Below are 20862 nucleotides of genomic sequence, written 5' to 3'. Positions count from 1 at the left end.
TGCTTTTGGAGTCGGAGTGTGGCAAGAGTCACATTTTCTTGTGTCATACCTTTACCCAACAGTCTGGGGCTGATTCCCCTAGCCCCAGCCCAAGGAAATGCCCTGGCCCTGAGAATGGGGGAACCTCTTTTCTCCCCCCAGGCTCTGGTCTTGGGGAGGTGGATGCTGCTTAGTTCACTGTTCACTCTCCAGGGGGCTTTTACACCCTGCCCACTGCCCACGTTGGAGGCAGAGAAGGGGCTGAGTAGGGCTGGCAAGGGTGGTCCCCCAACAGAGCTGAAGGCTTGGATCTGCCTGGTGCCCGAGTGCCCCCCTGCAGGGGAGGGGTGGGGAGCTGCCCAGTTAACCCCCAGACCCATAGCCTGGAGTACCATTTTCTGTGTTTGCTAATGGGTCTCTGTTGCTTTGATCCAGAGGAGGCACTGGTCTAGGTAATGGAACTACAGGGGGAGGAGGCAGAGAGAGTGAGCACTGAACAGAGAATGGGCCAAGCAGGTGGGCAGTGGTGGGGAGAGAGGGGTGGGCAAGGTGCAGGACCACCACCTGGGGTCCTCCTTGGCTGGGGGCTGAGCCACCCTCTCTAGAGGCCTCTGCCTCTGCCTGCCTGACTTGCACAGTGGGAGACAGGCAGAGCCTGGGGTGATGGGAATGGCAAGCCCCTGAGGCCCAGGGCATCACAGTGCCCCCCCCCCCCGCCCTCCACTCTCTGGCCATGGGCAGAGGCCTCTGGGGATCAGAGCAAAGGAGGGGAAAGCAGGCCTGAGTGTCGGGTCATAGTTCAGACCTAGAGGCCTGGAGGAAGTGTGGAGATAGGTTGCTGGGGAAGGCACCCCCAAAGTCCCTGCACCCCATTGTGACTCTCCTCTGGGAGGACTGGAGCAAAGCCCCAGAGACCTCAGGGGCCAAACAGCTACGGCTAGAGGAGGGGGTCCTGGGGGGCCTGCGGGGGGGGGCAGCCAGCTAGAACTGGGGGTTCCCAACACTGGGGGGGCAGCTGAAGAAAGGAAACCCCTCCCCATCTCCCAGGCCTTGGGGGAGGGGCACAGGGCAGGGGGAGCCCCGAGGGGGTCAACGAAGGAAGGGCCACTCAGTGGGGACCAGAGCGTTCCAGCAGGCAGAAGAGAACGTTATTGTGCTTATGGACACAGCAGCTCCCTGGCTCTGAGAGAGCGAGCAGGCAGTTTGTAGGCACTAGAAGATTTCTGTGACGCGGCTGTAGGTAAATGAACGAGACCAAGTAGCCTATTGGGTCAGCCCGTTGACTGCACCTGCTGGCCAGTCCAAAGCCAGGCGGCTTCGAACCAAGGTCAGGCCAGGGTCTCTTGGCCGACAGAACCCAACGCTGAGCCCCCTGGAGGGGGGAGAGGGACATGGGGCTGAAAGGGAGTTAGTGGTGGTGGGGCTTGGGGGCAGGGGTGGGGTGGGACTGGGGCCTGGCACCTCTCCTCACTCCCCTCGATGCTTCTTGGAAGAGTGAGAGAGATCGCTCTAGATCCCAGGTCCGAGTGTGCTGAGCCAAGCCACCGGGCTGTGTCCCCCCCCCCACCCCTCCCCCCGGGGGTATGGCTTTCTGGGCAGAGGAGGCCCACCCCCACGTCCTACAGGGGGGACGAGGGAGGGGAGCCGCCCAGGGCCCGAGGCAGGCTCTGCGCCCCGCCCCCGGCCCCCGCCCCGCCCCGCCCCGCCAGTCACACGGTCACTTCCGTCTTGCTGGCTGTGTAGCAGGTGTGGTGGCCGGGGATGTAGTGCAGCTGTTCCACCGTGTTGTGCCTGCGGGACGCGAAGGCCTGACGCTTGGCGGCCGTCTGGCTCTTGCCCAGAGTGGCATAGGAGTTACTGGAGGCACTGGGATGGGAGTGCATCTTGGTCATGCGGTACCGATCCAGCACGGGCGTGGACACAAAGACGTCCGTGTGCGAGATGGCCCGCGACAGGGACTGCTCAGGGAAGGCCGTCCGCTCCGGGGACAGCAGCGGGTCCTGGGAGTGCAGGCGCTCGGTGGACAGCAGCTGCTCGTCGGACAGGATGCGGTCGTAGGGCAAGCCGAAGTCGTCGGGCAGGCCCCGCTCCGGGGACAGAACCCTGTCCTGGGACATGGCCCGGATGGGCCGGCGGGGTCGCTCTCGAGGTAAGGGCTTCTGTTGGGACATCTGGATGACGTTGAGGGGGAGGGTGCCGCGGGCAGCCAGGTCCGGCAGGTGCCGCCTCCTCATGTAATACTCGTCAGCCTCTTTGTCAGCTGGGGGGAGAGGGGGAGGCAGAGAGAGGGAGAGAAGTCAGCTGGGGTGACACTGTGACAGGCCAGCCAGGACTGAACCAGGACCCCACAGCCCAGACAGGTGGAGGAGAGCTTCTCCACTGAATGTGCAAACCCAGTGGGGGGGCTTGCGAAAGGCAGATTCTGATTCAGACCTCCTGGCCCAGGGTGGACCTGGGAGTCTCTCTCGCTGGCTCCCGGGCAATGCTGATGCCCCTGGTCCAGGACCACCCTGAGTATCCAGGGGTCCACGAAGGTCCCCCCGGGATCTCGGGGCAGAGTTGTGGCACGGCCAAGGCCCTGAGATCCTGCTCCAGTGCTGTTTCGACCACGCTACGGTCCGGAAACAGGCCGGCTCTGGCTGAAACCCTCAAGGAAGCAGTTGGTGGCCTTCTGATGAGGTTCAGAGCCTCTCTCCAAGGAAGCTGGGTTGCCACAGGGAAGGAAGGAAGATGCTCCAACCAGGAGGCACTCGCGAACATGCTTAGCTGGTAACTTAGGAACATAGTAACACCTTCTCTGAGTAACAGCCAGCGTCTAGGAAGCCAACACACGGGCCTCCAGCCCCACATGTGCACAGAATCAAGCCGACACCTACTTCGACTGTGCCCACAGCATGAGCAGGCCAGAACCATCCTCCATGTGCACCTCATTCAATGCTCCACCCTTCTCTCCATCCAGGAGGCCCTCCCACGCTCACAGGGACTGCTAAACCCTTGACCTTACGCAGGACACACATAAGCCTGCTTTGCCCCAAATTTCAGGAATGAGGCTTCCTAGGGTTTTCCAAATCTCTGCAGAATGTGGGAATGCTGACTGTTCCACTGTTTGCCCAGAGGGTCCCGGATGGGTGGATCCTTCCTCCCTCTTCCCCGCCATTCATCAGATTCCTCGGATCATTAGGGATCCCCACTTCTAGCCATAGAAATTCACCATTCTACCTTGGAGGTGGCTGATGTAGGTAGACCCACGGGATGAATTTCATCAGGGTAGGTTACCCCTTAGCATCAAGCAAAGGCTCAGCCCCGCAGTTGGGTGGTCATGAAAATAGCCCCATGGGGACATGGAGGCAGAAGGTCCAAGGGTCAGAAGCTAGGAAAGAAGAGCTCTCCTGCTGTGTACCGTCTTGGCATTGTAAAGGGTCTTAATGGGTCTTCAGCCCACCCATGTCCAGAGGCTCCTTAGACTCACATGGCCTCACTTTTTATTCTTGGAACTCCACACCTGTCCCCTCAGGTGTAGGGCAAGAGAGAAAAACACAGGAGGATGTCACAGAGGTTGCAGAGGCAGACCCCAAGCCCGAGAAAACCCACTTACTTAGCCTCTTCAAGGATGAGTACTTGCTAGGGTGGGTCTTCACTGCAGACTCATAGGATGGGGGCAGGTGGGCCAAGTTCTGGAAGGAGCGGGAGAAGGAGAGGTCATAGGGCTCGGTGGCCGATGTCAGGATGTTGTTCATCCGTGGCTTCTCTGCAAAAGAAGGGAGGGGTGCATGGCATTAGGGAGGACAGAGGGCAGGTAGGAGGGGAGGGTCCAGGTTCTGTCTCTCACTCCTCATCCTGCTTTCCTGGTCCCCTGTGCTAGGACATGGGTTGCTGGTGACTTAGTTTCCCTCATGCCCAGTTCCAGTTGTCTACAAGCCTGGGGGCAGGTTCTGTTTTAGCTGTCACTGGCCATGCTGGTGGCTTGCCCTTACTTGAATGGCAAACTCCTTCTCCCCGTGTATGTCTGATGAAAACATAAGCCTGATAGAGCTGGGGGGGGGGGGGGTCATAAAATTGTCTACTTTGGTGTGACAGTTCTGTCCTTTCCCTCATAGCTCTCAGGCTCAGAAAAATCTGAATTTGAAAGAGGTGGAGTGACTGGTCTTGTCCACATATCCATGGAGCTGGGTCCAGGACCCCAACTCCACCAAGACTCTATCCCACACGGTCCATGATGTCATTCCATCCCTCACATCACCCCTTCTGCCTTGGGCCTCCCCAAGCCCTGCACCCAACAGGCCACTGTGAGCTACAAAGTTATTTCCTCCTCCTATAGTACCTCCCCTAAGGCCCCCTTGGCTATCTCTGAGCCATTGGAGGAAAGAATGTAGGCAAAATGCTTAGCACATCATTCCCCTTTCCTCCCTCCTTCCCTTGAGACAGAGCCTTGAGATTTCAAACTCTGAAGAGAGAGAAGGAAGTGTGTTCAATGCTAGGCCGGAGAGGGGGTGGGGAACGGGAGGAGGAATGGAAGAGAAGACGAGCAGGCGATGAGGTGGATGACTAATGAGGTGAATGAGCTGAGCTGGGCTCTGTGGTTGGGGGAGAGAGAAGATGCAGGTATGGGTGAGGGAGTGGTTGTGAAGGAAGGAAGCAAGCATGCCTTGGTGCTTGACGGACTTGCTGTGCCTCAGCAAGAAGTCAACAGTGGTACCATTTCCCAAAATGAGGTAGGCAGGTGGCTCTCTCATTGTCCCTCTATCCTCTATGGTTTGGGACCCCCAAGAAGGGCCAGGCTTTGGCTTCCCCCTGCCTCTTGGCAAAGAGAGTGCCGAACTATGGAAGTCAGGAATTCTGTGAAGTGGAGGGCAAGGAGGAGCACCTGCTAGGCTTGGTCCAAGGGCAGCCTCACTCCAGGGAACTCCCAGCTTCTCTATTCTTCCTGGCTTCACTGGTCCCCCCAAACACTGGGGATGGAGCCAGGGGAGCCCAGCCAATGAGCTGGTGTTCTTGCCAGCTCAGTACATATGTGAGGGGGTGAGGGATGCTCTACATCCCCGAGAGATCAGAACGTGCTGTGCAGAAAGAGCCTCCCTGGTATGGATCGGGATGGATGCCAGGAAGTGGAGTGGGCAGGAAGCTGGGAGCACTGCTATCCGGAGCTGGGTAACAGCCACTGGTCCCCTAGCTCTCCTTTCTTCACTTTTGGTGATGCTGGAGAAGAATAAACTTCCCTCTGCCTCTTGGCATCATACTCCCACTGAGGGCATAGCTCAGCTCACCACTTCCAAATGCAACATTTCTGGATGCTCTTCCCATCAGCCCTGCTGTTCTCCAACTCATGCTGCTGAGCTAAGGCCAGCTCTTCTTTGTCTTCTGTCTCCGCCATGATTACCCCTGCCCCCTTGCTTATGCTCTCTTTCCTATTGCAATGCCCTTCCTTACTCATCCTCTGTCCAAATTCTCTCTTTGCTCAAGACTCCTCGCTATGGCGATGTCACATCTTTTCAGCCCACAGTGATATCTGGTCTTCAAGCCCCTATTGCTTTTCCAGGCAATCCCACCCTGTTCAGTTGTCTATGTGATCTCTGATCAGTTGACTTGAGCTGGTCTTGTTGATCACCAAAGATGGTAATGTCCTTGACAGCAGAAATCTTGCTTTCCAATTTGATGCCTTCATAGTGTTTGGCCCCAGATCAGGATCCAACTAATGCTCTTTGGTTAATCAAGTTGACACAGGCCATCTTCCCCTTTGATAGCCAGTCTGCCAGCTCCTGGGGGAAAGTGTAGCCTCCAAGGAAGAAATGCAGAGAAAACCCTGCTCCCACCAGGCTGTGAGCTGCTCAAGGGCAAGGACCAGATCTACCTACCCTTGCCCCCTTGTACCAGGTGGAAAAAGAAAAGACCGAGAGAGGAGCAGGGAGGAATGGCTCCTCCTTCTGTCCTCAGGAGGCTGTGCCTGAAGGAGCCAAACCAGTTCCCACTTATCCTTCCAGAATGTTCAGGAGTGAGTGGAGCACTCCTCGCTTGCCTTTTCTGGCTCCTCTTCCTACAGCTGTGTCATCACCATGGGCATCCCCCAGGCTCTCTGCTTCTGCCTCTGCTTTTCTCGTTCAGCCTTCTCTGCACAGGCTGCCCCCATTCCCAGGCCGTCTGTTCCTGCTTCCAAAGCATAACTGACATCTTCAGCTGTAACCTGCCTCCAGACTGCATCTCTGCATTTCTAGCTGCCTGCTGAATCATTTTTCTTGACTACCCTATGGTTCTCTCCAGCTTCAGATGTCCAGATCCAAATTCGCCATCAACAACTTCATCTCCCCTACACACAGGCTGCTTTCTTGCCTCTCCAGATTGCATTACTAAAAACCCCCACACTTCTAATTGAGCATAGCTCACCATTTTACTCACAGTTGACTCTTGTCAGCCAAATTCGGTGAGTAAGTTTTCTCGATTCCTTCTCCATCATCTTTTGTCTTTTCCCACTGTCCACATCACCCCTGGGTCCCGCTCTTAACTGATCTCTCTAATGTCTTCCAGTTCTGGTTTTTTCCTAGACCCTGCAACCTGAAACAGCTTATTAAACTATTGCTTTCATCACGCATTTCCACCAGGAGCCTAGCCCTAGAGGGGGACATCAAAACAGTCCAGTTCTAGCCTCCTAATTATAATGCTCAACACCTCAGGGCTGACGCAGAGCATAATCTCACAGGAGGGTGGTAGGTCTCTCTGCCAAGCGAGCTGCAGATTTTATCTTTGAGTTTCTCTCTCACTAAAATTTAATGATGTTTTCACTCCTTCAGAGCAAAGACAGAGGAATGACTGATAGTTCATAATTTACATGTCTGTCTTGTGTCCTACCAAGTTTTGAGCGGGTGCCCAAAATAGTTTTTCTCTGCCGTTGCAGATGTTATATTGCGACCTGGCAGGAGGAAGTGTTAAAAAGGAAACTTGGTTTTGTAAACCTCTGGGGCTGTCTGCACACTCCTGTGCCCTACAACCTTCATCTTCCTCCCCTGCCCAGGGGCTAATGCTCAGGTCACCCAGTCTGGTTTTGAGTGTTAGCAAATCTTACTTTGTTTGGGGTGGATTGATAGGGTTTATATGCCAAGTCCCATGCCATTAGTAAATGGTACCACAAGGAGCCTGGGGCCAAGGAGAGTGCTCACTCCTTGCTGTGGACATATGGAATTGATGACCGCAAGAAGTGATCTAGATTGCACATGAGAATGGGCTAAGAGAGGGTCTCACTCCTTCCCTTTCACGGTGGAAGGTCACTCCAGTTTCAGAGACAGGACACGAGGGGGTCAATGGTGTAAGGGTGGGACTGAGCCATTGTGGGCTCCTTACACCTCCTGAGCATCAGTGAGTCATGAGCATATGTCTGATGCGATGGGCATCAGTAGTCAGGATGGAACCACTCGGAATGGGGATGGAATACGGAGCGCTCACAGCCATCTCTCACCATGTGTAGGGGTCTGGGCAGCACTGCTTAAAATCGGATGGTTATACTGATGATCACCTGGAAATCATAGAAAAGAGATGTTTAAAGAAGAGTTCAGGCATTCCATTTTTTTTCTCCCGCACAATAGCACCTCTCTTGACATCTAATGTGCTTCTCTGAGTCCAAGGATGCCCTTCTGCAGCCTGATGCCCTGGAAAAGTGAGGGCAAAAGGCGGTGTGTTAGGCGCAAAGAACCTTCCTCTGCTGTTTGTGTCTCTCTCCTTCTGCACCAAGACGTCCGCTGTCACCATGGAGACCCACCCACATCTGTGGATCTGGCTGACCGGCAACAGAGGTTTGTTGGGGTGGAGGCGGGTGGAGGAGAAGGATGGATGGAGACTAAGGGCCATTTGGCAAGTATACACACATGGGGTGGGGAACCGGGCAGGGGAAGGAGATCCTTTTGGGGGGGAAGGGGTGTTTTAGGGTGTGGCTAGCCAGGAAGAGGATTCCCTAACTTAAGGTGCTTATACTTTTACGGGGCTTTGATTCATCCTGACTCTTTATACACAGGTGTCTGGGTGCATCCTCAGATGGGACAAGCTGACGTGAACTGTCCACTGCTTGGGATCAGGAGTCCTGGGTTCTAGGCTCTGTCCTGCCTCTACATGACACAGCCCAACATTTCCAAAGCATTTCTTTTTATTATAAATGGCAAAGTCCACATGGATTGAACAAGTCACAAAATTAATAGGGTCCCAGTTGTGAAAGCGCAGAGTTCAAGGCATTCTAAGGGCTTCTGAAACTGAATGCAGCTGTGGTTTTTGCCACGAAAGAATACTTCATCCCTATGTTATTACTTTAATTCAACATTGTATTTTTGCCTCTAATATCAACTAAAGCAAGGGGGGAAGGAGGCATGAAGTCTTTGCTTTAGTTTTTCTAAACCATGGTTTACAGCCATGCCATCATCTTGGGGCTAGAAGATCTGCTTCTGTTTCCTTTCATCTTGCTACTGAAACCATCTTTTCTACCCCTGACATCCTAGCCTCTGGCTGCTCACTATTCAGCTTCCTCATCAGACCCCTTCGCCTCTTGTATTCCCGACATACTGATGCTTCATGAAGGCTCTATCTTCTTGCACAAACTGATAGTTCTCAAATACACCTCTTGTTGAAGGTCTGGTCTGGTCTGTAGGGTTCGATTCTAAACAGCTTACAGACATGCCCTCGAAATTCCTGCCCTTATTCCAAACCACTCTGTCCCAAAGTGAGCTGAGCCTTCTCATCATTTTATTGTCCCATGGTCAAGCTTCTGTCTGTCCGTGGCACTAATGTTCTATGGGCTTGCAAGCCCCAGTCATGGTCCATCATTTCCCTCCCTTCATTCTCCCCAAATCCTGTTCCTATAGCCACCTCCAAACTCCAGGCCCATAATATATCTTTTTGTCCAGATTCCTCTTAGCTCTAGACCCTGGCCATTTCTAAGACAAATCATCCTGGGTACTCCTACTAGACAAAAACTCCCCTACTAATGGAATCATGACAACGTTCCTTTGGTTCAGACTAGACTCTTTAAGTAGTCATGGACATTATCCAAAGGGGATGTGGGTTTAGGCAGCAAGCTAGAATTTCTCACATAATGGTATTCTTCCCTCCCAAGACTGAATATTAAGTTATATCCAGGGAAAAAACCATTTGCCAAAGGTTGAATTAATGCTACACCGGACCTGGATTTAAGCAAGAGGAGAGAATCCAGGAAGGGAGATAAAGGATAATTTTTTTTTTTTCCCTTTTTGTTTGTACTCCAGAGGCAAGGAGAAAACCAGTTTCATTGCTCTCTGTTGTAGTTATTTTTTGGTTTATTTGTTTTTAGGCAATATGGCAGCATTAGAGACAGCTGTAAGAAATGGAAGAGCGCAGTGGAAGGATGGTGAGTGACAGTTAGACAGAAACACTCTTAATCTTCCATATTAGAGTCTAGGTGCCACCGAGGAAAGGGACATCAATTCAGTTCAGTTAATAATTCCTGGTCACCAGTTGTGCTCTGTGCTTTGTGCTAAACACATTCACCTACATTTTTGAGAATGAATATTCAGACCGATTTTGATTTGTATATATGTTATTGGCCTACCCATTTCCAAACTGTAAAAAAACCTCTTTAAATGTCTTCTTTGAGGTAGTCCTTATCATTTTTCTTTACAGATGCATTTGCAAGCAGGATAAATGTCTTGCATTTAGATATCTTGTTTACAAGTGCAATGCTTTTCCTTTTGTTTGAATCACACTTCGAATGTTTCGCTAACATTTAATTAAGGGAAGAAATTTAAAGCATAAAGGAGAAAATTAAAACTGTCTTAAAATAACCACGATGACACTTTGCTATATTTCCTTTTCTTTCTCTCCCCCTGGAAATTACTATGTGTATGTTTACATTCAGACACACACACAAGATTACAATGAATTACCTTTTGCATTTGTCATTTTGCACAAGTGCGAATCAGCTTTCAGCTCTTAAGATGCAGAAAGATACAGATAAGTACGATGATTTGATCCTCACATTTGTGCAAAATAACAAATGTGTGAGGTTATTCATTGCAACATTTTTATAGTTTTTATAAAACTATAATAAACTAAAATTTATAAAATTTTGTAGCAAAGAAAAGGAAAAAAGAAGGAACCTAAATGTTCATAGGCATATGTACATATACACACACACATAAATACGCATAGGTTCCACAGATGCAAGTGTCTCAAATATACTACTTTTAATCTGTTTCCTTTATACTTAGTGGACAACGAATCTTGAATATATTTTCACATTTTGAAGTATTCCTTGAAATATTTTATATGGGTTCACAATAGTCCTTTCTATAGAATATAGTACACATCTATAATGTAAGCATTAAATTATATAATTTAAGCCATTCATCTCTTCCTGGGAATTCCATTAATTTGATTTTGGTGTCGTATTATTTCATTACAACATTGGATTCTATTTGCATATATTTTATTTATAAATTTTTAAAAATATTTATTTATTTTAGAGAGAGTGAGACAGTGAGTGGGGGGAGGGGCAGAGAGAGAGAATCTCAAGCAGACTCCCCCCTGCTGAGCACAGAGCCCGACACAGGGCTCGATCTCACCACCCTGAGATCACCACCTGAGCCAAAACAAAGAGTTTGACACCTAACCGACTGTGCCACCCAGGCACCCTTTGCATATATTTATTTAATTCATATATATTCATAAAGAAAGTTTGTCTTTTTTTTGCTAAGATATCAAGCTTGTGCATCAAGATAATGATTTCGTTGAGTTAGGTGAATAGCATTCAAATTTTCTGTGTGCCCTGAAGCTATTAATATAGCACATGAGATACCCGTTCTTCGGAAGTTTGGAGGAATACAATAATAAATAATGTCTAGTGTCTTTTGGGGAGTTTTTGTTAGTACCGTACAGGGGGCTGACTTAGTATTTCATTGACTGCACAACAAAAAATTTGGGAGATGGATGTTGTTATAATCACCAATTTAGAGCTAGGGAAACTGAGGTTTGGAGAGGTCAGTAATTGGCCCAACAGGTGAAGCTGGGGATGCAAACCCAGGCAGGCTGGCATGAAAGCCCCCATCCTTAACCATTATGTGCAGTGCTTCTCACACTCGGCAACATTTTCTTTACATATTAATCTATTCAGTTTTCCAACTCTAAATTCAACTTGTAGTTTCTATTTTTCCTAAATATATCCACTGGAACTTTGTAACCTTTTTAGCTTAAAACTATAACATTCCGCAAAAAAAAAAAAAAAAAAAAAAAAAAAAAGCCCTCTCTATATGAAATCCTAAGTCTTTTCTTATTCTTAGTTTTCTGTGTTAAAATTTTCTGGATCAGCAATTTTTTCGTATTATTATTCTTTTTCCAAGAACTACCCCTTATACATATGTATTCTTTGTTTTGTCTTCAAATCTTATTTTATGCTTTTGGACTTGTTCATTTCTGCCCTCCTAATTTTCCTTGGTTTGGTTTGCTTTTGTTTTCTCATTTCTGGGCTCAAATCTTCGGTTTATTTACTTTTCCTCTTTTCAGTTAATAATATAAGGTTTTTAGCTCTGATTTCATCTCTGGCACCTTCTCGTCAATGTTCTTATTGTTGCAATGTCCTAAATGATCTGTAATTGCAGCCTTGGTTTTCCCTCTGACCCAAGAGTTCTTTAGTAGAGTGTTGTTACGTTTTGAAGTGTTTGGGTGTGCTGGTTTGAGCTTTGGCCCTTAATTTTCTGTCTCATTGTATCATGGTCTTTGAGATTTCCTTTATGGGCTACTATACAATCGATTTTTATAAATCCTTCATGAGTACTTAGAGAAAAGGTATATTTTCTTTTTGGAGGGTACATAATGGGCATATATCTATTCAATCAAACACATGAAATACATCATTCAGTTCTCCTCCATCCTAATTCATTTGTTGCCTACTTGTTCTGTCAGAGACGGAGGGACATGTATTAGGATCTCCCACTACTTTGTGTTCCTGTCATTTTCTCCTGGTATTTGTCATGGAATTGCTTTTATGTATTCCCTAGCAACATCATTCAGCACAAAAAGGCTCATGGTACTTATGTCTTTTTTGTGGCTGCCCTCTTTATCAACATTAAATAACCCTTTCTGTCCTACTTAATGCCTTTTCTTGTCTTTAAGTCCTCTTGATCTGATATTTATATTGCCAACCCAGCTTTCCTTTTGTTTGCATTTGCCTGATAAACTTTGCCTATCCTTTTACATCTAACCTTTCTGTGTCATGTTGTTTTATGCTTGTCTCTTGACAGAGCACACGGTTTTTAAAGAAAATCTACCTTATGTGCTTTGGCACTTTCTGGATTGCCTTGATAGCTAGAAGCAAGTCCTCCTGCTCAGGAAACTGTCCTCCCTTCTTTAAAAAAAAAAAAAAAAAGATTTATGTATTTATTTTAGAGAGAGAGAGGGCAAGAGCGAGTGGTGGGGAGGGGCAGAGGAAGAGGGAAAGAGAAAATCCTCAAACAGACCCCCCACTGAGTGCAGAGCCTGATTCAGGGCTCGATCTCAGGACCCTGAGATCATGACCTGAGCCAAAACCAAGAGTCGGACGCTTAATGGACTGAGACATCCAGATGCCCCAAACTGTCCTCCTTTCTATTGTGGCCCCCCACCTCGTGGCTATAGTTGTATGTGACATGACCCTGCTCCCCTTAATATAGGCCAAACTCTAGGTCATGGCTGATTTGACCAGGTGTGAATATCACACTCAGCCTGGGCCAGTTAGAGCTCCTTTTCCAGAAATGAGGAATTATAAGAGAGTTTTGGTCTCTCTGCATGGTTGGACCCATGGCATGTAAACTATGTAGCTATGGGGCAGTCCTGTAGATTCGGAAGAGAGAAGGTCAGCCTTTAGAGACCGTGGCACATTATATTTTATAAAAACAGCCACAGTTATAGTTCTAGTCCCACATGTTCTCCCAGAACATTCCCACTCCAACATTAGAGGGAGTATCCTCTCCACCTCCTTGAAACTGTAGGGCTTTGGTGACTGCCACAGTGAGCATAGCGCAACAGAAGTAATACTGTTGACTTCCACAGCGAGGTTGCAAAAGGTCATGTGGGTTTCACCTGTTTCTCTCGAGGCACACTCAACCTTGGATCCCAGCCACCATGCTGTAAGGAAGTCCATGCCACATGCGAAGTCTACAGGTAAGGGCTGGAAGCTCCAGCTAAGATATCTGTCCACAACCAACATCAACCGGCAGATGTGTGAGTGAGGAAGACTTCACATGACTCCAGCCCCCAGCCTTCCAGCTGCCCAAGCTGAAACAAGTAGACCCACTGAGCCCTGCCCCAATCACAGATTTATAAGAAAAAGAAATGTTGCCTTCATGGTATCATTTTCTACCACGAAGATTTTTATTTTGAGATAATTATAGATTCACACTCAACTAGAAGAAAGACTACAGATATCTTGTATACCCTTTAGCCAACTTCCCCAGTGGTAACATCTTACAAAACCATAGACTGTATCAAAACCAGAATACTGACATTGAGTCAGTCAGGGTGCAGAACATTTCCATCACTAGGAGGATTCTTCCTGTGGCCCTTGTATAGCCACATCCACTTCCTTCCTGTTCCCACCCCTTCATTAAACCCTGGCCACCATTAACCTGTCCATCATTTCTATCACTTTTGTTATTTCAAGAATGTTATATAAATAGAATCATACAGCATGTAACTTTTGGGATTGGATTCTTTCATCAAGCATAATTCACTGGAGACCCACCAGGTTGTTGGTGTATCAATAGCTCATTACTTTTTATTGCAGTGAATATTCTATGATCTGGGTGTACCACAGCTTAACTATTCATCTTCTGAAGGACATCTGGGTTCTCAGTTTTGTTGTATTATGAATAGCTACTATAAACATTCATGTGCAGGTTTTTGTCAACATGTCTTAATTTTCTAGGATAAATGCCCAGGAACACAACTGCTGGATTGTGTGGTAGTTATATGTTTAATCTTTTAAAGAATCTGCCAAACTGTCCTCCAGAGTGGCTGTGTTGTTTTACATTCCCATTAGCAACAAATGAGTGGTCCAGTTTCTCCACATCTTTGTGAGCAATTGGTGTTGTCACTATTTTTTATTTTAGCCATTTTTAGTTAGCTATGATAGCTGTGTAGTGATATCTCATTGTGGCTATAATTTGCATTTCCCTAATGGCTAATGATGTTAAACATCTTTTCATGGGCTTATTTTTCATCTGTATATCTTTTTCAGTGAAATTCTCTTAATTACTTTTGCCCATTTCTAATCAGATTGTTTGCATTTTTCCTATTAAATGTTGAGAGTTCTTTTTATATCCTAAATAATAGTTACTTATAGAATATATGGTTTGTAAATATTTCCTCCCAGACTGTAGCCTGTCTTGTCATCCTTTTAACAGAGTCTTTTGTGGAACAAAAGTTTTAATTTTGATGAAGTCCAATTTATGAATTTTTTTTCTTATAGACTGTGCTTTTGGTGTCAAGTCCAAAACTTTTTTCTAAGCCCTAGGTCCTGAAGATTTTTAATTTTCTCCTGTTTTTTTTTTTCCCCTAGATATTTTATGTTTTACATTTAAGTCCATGATCCATTTCGAGTTTTGTTTGTTTGTTTGTTTGTTTTGTTTTTTAAAGAGAGAATTGGCGGGGAGGGGCAGAGGGAGATGGAGTGAGAGAATCCTAAGCAGGCTCCATGCCCAGAGCAGAGCCTGACATGAGGCTTGATCTCATGACCCTGAGATCATGACCTGAGCTGAAATCAAGAGTCTGACGCTTAATCAACTGAGCTCCCCAGGTGCCCCATTTTGAGTTAATTTTTATACAAAGTATGAGACTTAGTTTAAGTTGAGAGCTTTCTCCCCCCCTTCCTTTCTTCCATTCTTTCTGATGGCCAATTACTTTAGCATCATTTCTTGAAAAGTCTCTCTTTCCTCCATCTAGTTGCTTTTACATATTTGTTTAAAAAAGTTGGATATATTTGTTTGAATCTATTTCTGGGTTTTCTATTCTGTTCCATTGATCTACATGTCCTTTCTCTGCCAATACTAAATAATCTTTCTGTTTCTGTTTTTCAGGAACAGTCTTTTGTTTTTATTGAAGTATAGTTGACACACAATGGTACATTAGTTTTCGGTGTACAACACAGTGATTTGACAAGTCTATATGTTACGCTGTGCTCACCACAAGTGTAACTCCCATCTGCACCATACAACACTATCACAATACCATTGACTATATTCCCTATGAATACAAAGTCTTGATTAACGTAGCCATATATTTCTTGAAATTGAGTAGTCTGATCCCTCCCAGCTTATTTCTCCTTTTAACAATTATTTTATCTATTCTAGTTCCTTTTTCACTCCATATAAATTTTAGAATAATATTGATTATACCTACAAAGACTCTTATGAGGACATTGATAGGAATTTTGTTAAAGCTGTATATTATTTTGGGAGAATTGATATGCTTACTCTTTTGAGTCTTTCAATCCATGAGCATGGTATGCCTGTCTATTACATGGTGTCATTTAAATTCCTTTGACAATTTTACTATATCTTAAAAGTTATTTTCTTAAGGCACCTGGGTGGCTCAGTTGGTTAAGCGACTGCCTTCGGCTCAGGTCATGATCCTGGAGTCCCAGGATCGAGTCCTGCATCGGGCTTCCCGCTCAGTGGAGAGCCTGCTTCTGCCTCTCTCTCTGCCTGCCTCTCTGCCTACTTGTGCTTTCTCTCTGTGTGTCAAATAAATAAATAAAATAAAATCTTTTTAAAAAAAAAGTTATTTTCTTAGTGATTGCTGTAGGGATTACAATATGCACCTTCACTTATTACAATCTTCAGGACTAACTTACTCCCAGTAGCACATGGAAACTTTGCTCCAATATTACTCCAATGAACCTCCCTCCCTTATACTGTCATTGTATCTATCTATCATCTATCTATCTATTTATCTACCTATCATCTATCTATCCAATACTCTGGATATTGACCAAAAAGCATACAACAATCTGAGAAACACCTGTACTTGAAGAACTGCCAAACTTCAGGTAGGAAAAGTGAGAGTTTCTGACATTCCTCTTTATACATGTATACATATATTATACCCAATGATCAGTATTAAAATTATTGATATATACAATTTTATGTCTTTTCAAAAAGTTAAGAGAGGAGATGAGAAAAGTGTGTATAGAGTTTCTCACATTAACCATGCATTGATCATTTCCAGTGTTTCTCATTTCTTTCGGTGAATGTGAATTACTGTCAGGTTTACACTTGTTTTCAGCCTGTGAAGTTTCTTCAGTATTTCTTGTCAGTCAGGTCTGCTACCAGAGAACTTTCTTAGTCTTTGTTTACCTGAGAATGTCTTCATTCCACCTTCACTTTTGAAGGTTAATTTTGCTGTTACAGAATTCTTGGCTGATGGGTATTTTCAGCACTTCGAATGGGGCTTCCCATCTGTCTCTGGCCTCCCTTACTTTAGATGAGAAGTCAGCCATTAATTGTATTGGTTCTTTTCCATATGTGATGAGAGGGCAGGGGTGTCACCTAACATCCCAAATCCAGTGAGTCCCTTCTGACTAGCACAGCTGCCAGTACTCACAGCTGGCCCCATCTTGGCAGAACCTCTGTGCTGACTGATCTGGGGGGAAGCTGGGAGAAGCCCCAAGACTGTCATAAACTCTCCACTCCTACCTTAAGTTCAGCAGTTTTTCAAGCATAAATGCTTCTCAGATGTTGTAAGCTTTTTGGTTAATTGTCCAGGGGACTGAAGTGGCTGTTTTTATCAATTCTGTCCAGATTTGTATTGCTTTATGGGGACAGGATTTGCTCATGGTCTCACTGGGCCCCGGCCAGCTTCACCCAGGTGCTTGGCACACCCTCCCCAGCTCCCTGTTTCTCAACCAGGCTGGTGGAGTCTCCCAAGTAGCCTGGAGACCTTAGTGCTCAGCCAGAGAGACGCAGGGCAGAGATCAGGAAGAAAGGAGAGTCGGACTGGGTCCTTAGTCTCTGGGGAGCTTAAAGGTGCTTTTAAGCCTTTTGGTATCAGTAAAATCCCCAATACATTTTGGGCCAAACATTGTGTATCCAGGGATAATGAGACCTGTGTCCAGATTTCATACACATTCACACACTTTAATAGACTATTTGCTGGGAGAAGTCATTTGGTACAGAAGACACTTCCTAGGAGCACCTGATGGTTTCCAAAGTTCCTTTACCCTGAGGTAAAGGGAATTACTTGTTGCTATAAATGGAGATATTTTCAGAAATAAAGAGGAAGATTCCACAAGGGGCTTTTCCCCAGCCTTGCCTTAAGTGCAAGTTCAATGGCTCTCCACCTCCTCTGGGTGGGGGAGGGGGCAATGATGATCCCATGTGAAGACCATCTTGTGCTCACATCAGAGCAGGAGCTCAGGAGTACCTCTAGAACAGTGTTTCTGAAACTGGCTCCAGGAAATCTTATGGATTCCTTGAAGGTACCTCAAGGGCTCCTACTTAAGAATAGAGTGTAGGGGCACCTGGGTGGCTCAGTCAGTTATGTGTCTGCCTTCAGCTTGGGTCATGATCCCAGGGTCCTGGGACTGAGCCCTGCATTGGACTCCTTGCTCAGTAGGGAGTCTGCTTCTCCCTCTCCCTCTGCCCCTCCCCCTGCTTGTGCTCTCTCTCACACTCTCTCTCACATAAATAAAATCTTAAAAAAAAAAATAGAGTCTAGTGGGTGGTGTTTTAGCCCTTCCCACCTACCTCCACTCCTCTACTCCCAACCCTTGCCTCACTCAGAGCAGCTTGGTTTCCATCTGTCTCCCATATTGATCTTCTACCTAAGATTTCATTTGAAGAAACAGTTGTAGTGTTTATAAGTATAAAATCTACTGGTCAAGTTTGGCTACTTCATTTTGCAGGTGAAAAAAAGAGGCCCAGAGAAGTGAAGTGACCTGCCCAACATCACGAAATTGGTGGCAAAGAAAGGACTAGGTCTTAGGTTGTATTTTTTTCACAACCCATCATTATCTGAAAGTTTTTGGGTTATTTAAAAAGTCTCTTGTGTTCTCCAGCAGAGGTTCCCAGGAGCTGTGCATTTACTGGTGGCTCTGCCCCTCTTTGCTAGCTGCACTTGGCTGTCAGTGTATATCTGGCTTCCCTGAAATACATACTCTGCATTCTGAGGGTGGGGAGAGAATGAAGAGTGGTTCTGGATCAAAGAATCTTTGGAGTCTACATACCTCATCTTTCCTCTTGGATATTCACCGGGTGTGTTAAAGGGAGATGAGAAGTCTAGTCATAAATCATCCACCTTATTAGGTACTTGACCTAGAGAATTTTTTTTTCACCTAACACAATTAGGGTGCCGACAGGAAACAGATACATATCCAGTTGGGTATTTTAGGGGGACTTTAATAAGGAACCATTTGCAAAGATGTGAGTAGAATGTAGGGAACCCATAAGGAATAGCACAGTGTCTTGGGGCAAGTAAGAGTGGGGGGTTTTATTCAAACTGGGTCTGAGTAGTGAAAGAAGGAAGTGGCTTCTGGAATGCAAAGCAGGAGGGAGCTGTTTGGACTGGGCTCCCTGAGCTTTGGTTGAGGGCTATAGCCAGGGCCCCGTGAATGGACTGGGAGGTAAGGTAGGAAATAGGTACCCCCTCATCACTCTCCTCCATTCCTTTCTCTTTCCAGGACTCCCCTTTTACCAAAGCCAACTAACATCCACTGAGCAAGGTAGCCCCACAAAGCAATCCATAAAGGTTAGCACCCAGGATGCTGAGTAGGGTAGGGAGTCGATATGGAGGATCGAATAGAAAAACTGTCTGGCGCAGACTTATTAACGCACTCTAACAAATGCGATTGTGGTTAATTCTGAAGATGGTCTTTGGGGGTTTGGGCAGATGGTGTTCTAGGCAATGGGTGGAGTTTTGGGGTGTGTGGGCAGGTAGGTGTTGATGCAGAAGGGAGGAAGGGAAGATTTGTGATGTACAAAGACTAGGAAGGCTAATGATCCCAAGATTTTGCCTGGAGCTCCTCTCCACCGTGCAATGCATATGGTCTGCTAGATTTGGCATCCCTGTCTGTCCCTGGACTTATCAACCCATCGCATCTCCACTCCCTCAATCACCTGTCTCCCCCTCCCCCTCTCCCTTCAGGAAGTCCTAGGCCTTGGCACAGTGCCGAGCCAGGGCCATCAGCCTCCTGATGGATTGAGCTGGATAACATAACAATTAATTAGTGCTCAAGACTCATCGATCGATGTGCTGACAAGACTATAAAGTGATGAAACAATCTAGATTCATCTGGGTGCCAAGGCTGCTTGAAGGAAGCAGAGAAGTAGGGCGGGGGCCCTCTGCCCACTAAGAACATGTGGACCACAAGCAGTTAACAGGTCTCTTAGATTCAGATTGTCCCCCCTCACTTCTGCAGCTGCAAAGGTGCTGGAGCTGACAGCGAGTATCCTCACACCGGGGTCTGGTTTAACTGTTACGGGAGTTGGCCAGTTTTCTCTGCAGAGCCAGTAAATTGTGGGTGTGGGTGTTTATGCATGCGCTCATGTGCCTGTGGGTCTGCTCCTCTGTGTCTTTGGAAGGGGAGCCAGGGAAAAGGAAGGGTGACAAGGTGTTGGACATCCCTGGGGACAATTCAGTGGCAGATGTAGCCAAAGCAGTTTCTGTTGCAGTGAGTCACAGGAAGGTTGTTGGGTACAGATAATACCCAAAGACATAAACGATGGCTCAATCAATGGGAATCTTGAGACAAAACAGAGATACTATGCATATTGGTTCTAGAGTCTCAAGTCTTGGGACCCACCACCACACTCTGGAATTGCTATGATAACCTCCTGATTTCCTCCCAGCCTCCAGCCTCTGTTCCTGTGGATAAGTCTTTCTTAAAAGCTAATGTCACCCTTGCCATCAGCTTGCACATATTGCAAACTACCAACAGGTTAACACTTAGATGCTTTGGAGCATGCTTTTTGAACGAGTGTCCTGAAGAATCATCAGAAGACCTCATTAAAAACTTCTGGGCCCTTCCCCCTTCCCGTGAATGATGGTTTAGGTGATCCGAGACCGGCTCCAGGAATTAGCATTTCATAAGCATCTGAGGTGATACTTCTGCAGCTGGAATCTGGACCACACTCTGAGAAATGCAACATCACTGCATTTTCTAAGCTATGCGTGGTCTAGGACCTCTTCATCTCACTGAGCACACCAGCGGCTTCTCTATGATCCGCAACACCCATCGCCGCCTCATGCTCTGCTCAGCAACCTCTTCCCACGTGGACTGCTCTTCTTCTCCTCACTTCCCCCCAAACCCTTCCAATCCTTGAAGCTAGAACTCTGGTTTCACTTTCGTCAAGTCATCCTCAGGCCCTTCCATGCACAGTGATATCCTTGACCTTCCGATAACTGGTAAATTACTGCCCCCATTTGCTTTCGGTGCTTGATCACAGGTAATTTTGCCTTTTTCCTTCTCTCTCTTCCATTTGCTCTTTCAAAGACGATTAAACACTTCTGCGTGGGAGGAGCTTCTCCCCAACTATTAATATGCTGAACGTTTCTGGAGGTGGAGCTCAATCACATCTCTTTCCTGTTTACCTTAACAAAATACTCCCTGGGCTGGGCTCCTTGGAGGCGCTTGTGCAGGTTTTTTTGGGGGGTTTTTTTTGTTTTGTTTCTGAATGATGAATGGATGAGTAAATGAATCAAGTCTTGAGGCAGAAGAAAATGGGCGAGAGGCCATGGTGATGATCTTTGATTGCCTGTCCTACTTTCTATGTTCTTGTTCTTTTTACCCTCTCCTTCATGCTCAGAGTGGCAGATTTTCTGGGCCGGTGGCCAGGTTTGTGGGTTGCAATATTTTAGATGTGTCTGAGTATAAGTGTGTGTGGAGGAATCAGGCACCCCTCCTTCCCCACC

General features: G+C 46.8%; 1 protein-coding gene across 1 annotated transcript in view; it reads right to left on the bottom strand.

Moving 5' to 3' along the window:
* Positions 1-1688: 1688 nt before the first annotated feature.
* The window catches only part of SHISA6 (shisa family member 6), a gene marked incomplete at its 5' end in the record, with an annotated part of 282884 nt that continues 263710 nt past the window's right edge, over positions 1689-20862 (bottom strand). Inside the window, 3 exons of the mRNA XM_034989308.1 lie at positions 1689-2239; positions 3575-3727; positions 7424-7480. Of these exons, the coding sequence (XP_034845199.1) occupies positions 1689-2239; positions 3575-3727; positions 7424-7480 (761 nt within the window). The remainder of the gene's footprint in view (positions 2240-3574; positions 3728-7423; positions 7481-20862) is intronic.

Source organism: Mirounga leonina, unplaced genomic scaffold, assembly GCF_011800145.1.
Source record: "Mirounga leonina isolate KUSES-001 unplaced genomic scaffold, KU_Mleo_1.0 Mir_488, whole genome shotgun sequence".
Taxonomy (NCBI): domain Eukaryota; kingdom Metazoa; phylum Chordata; class Mammalia; order Carnivora; family Phocidae; genus Mirounga; species Mirounga leonina.
The sequence above is the reverse complement of the archived record's forward strand: the minus strand, read 5'-3'. Positions and strand labels throughout refer to the sequence as shown.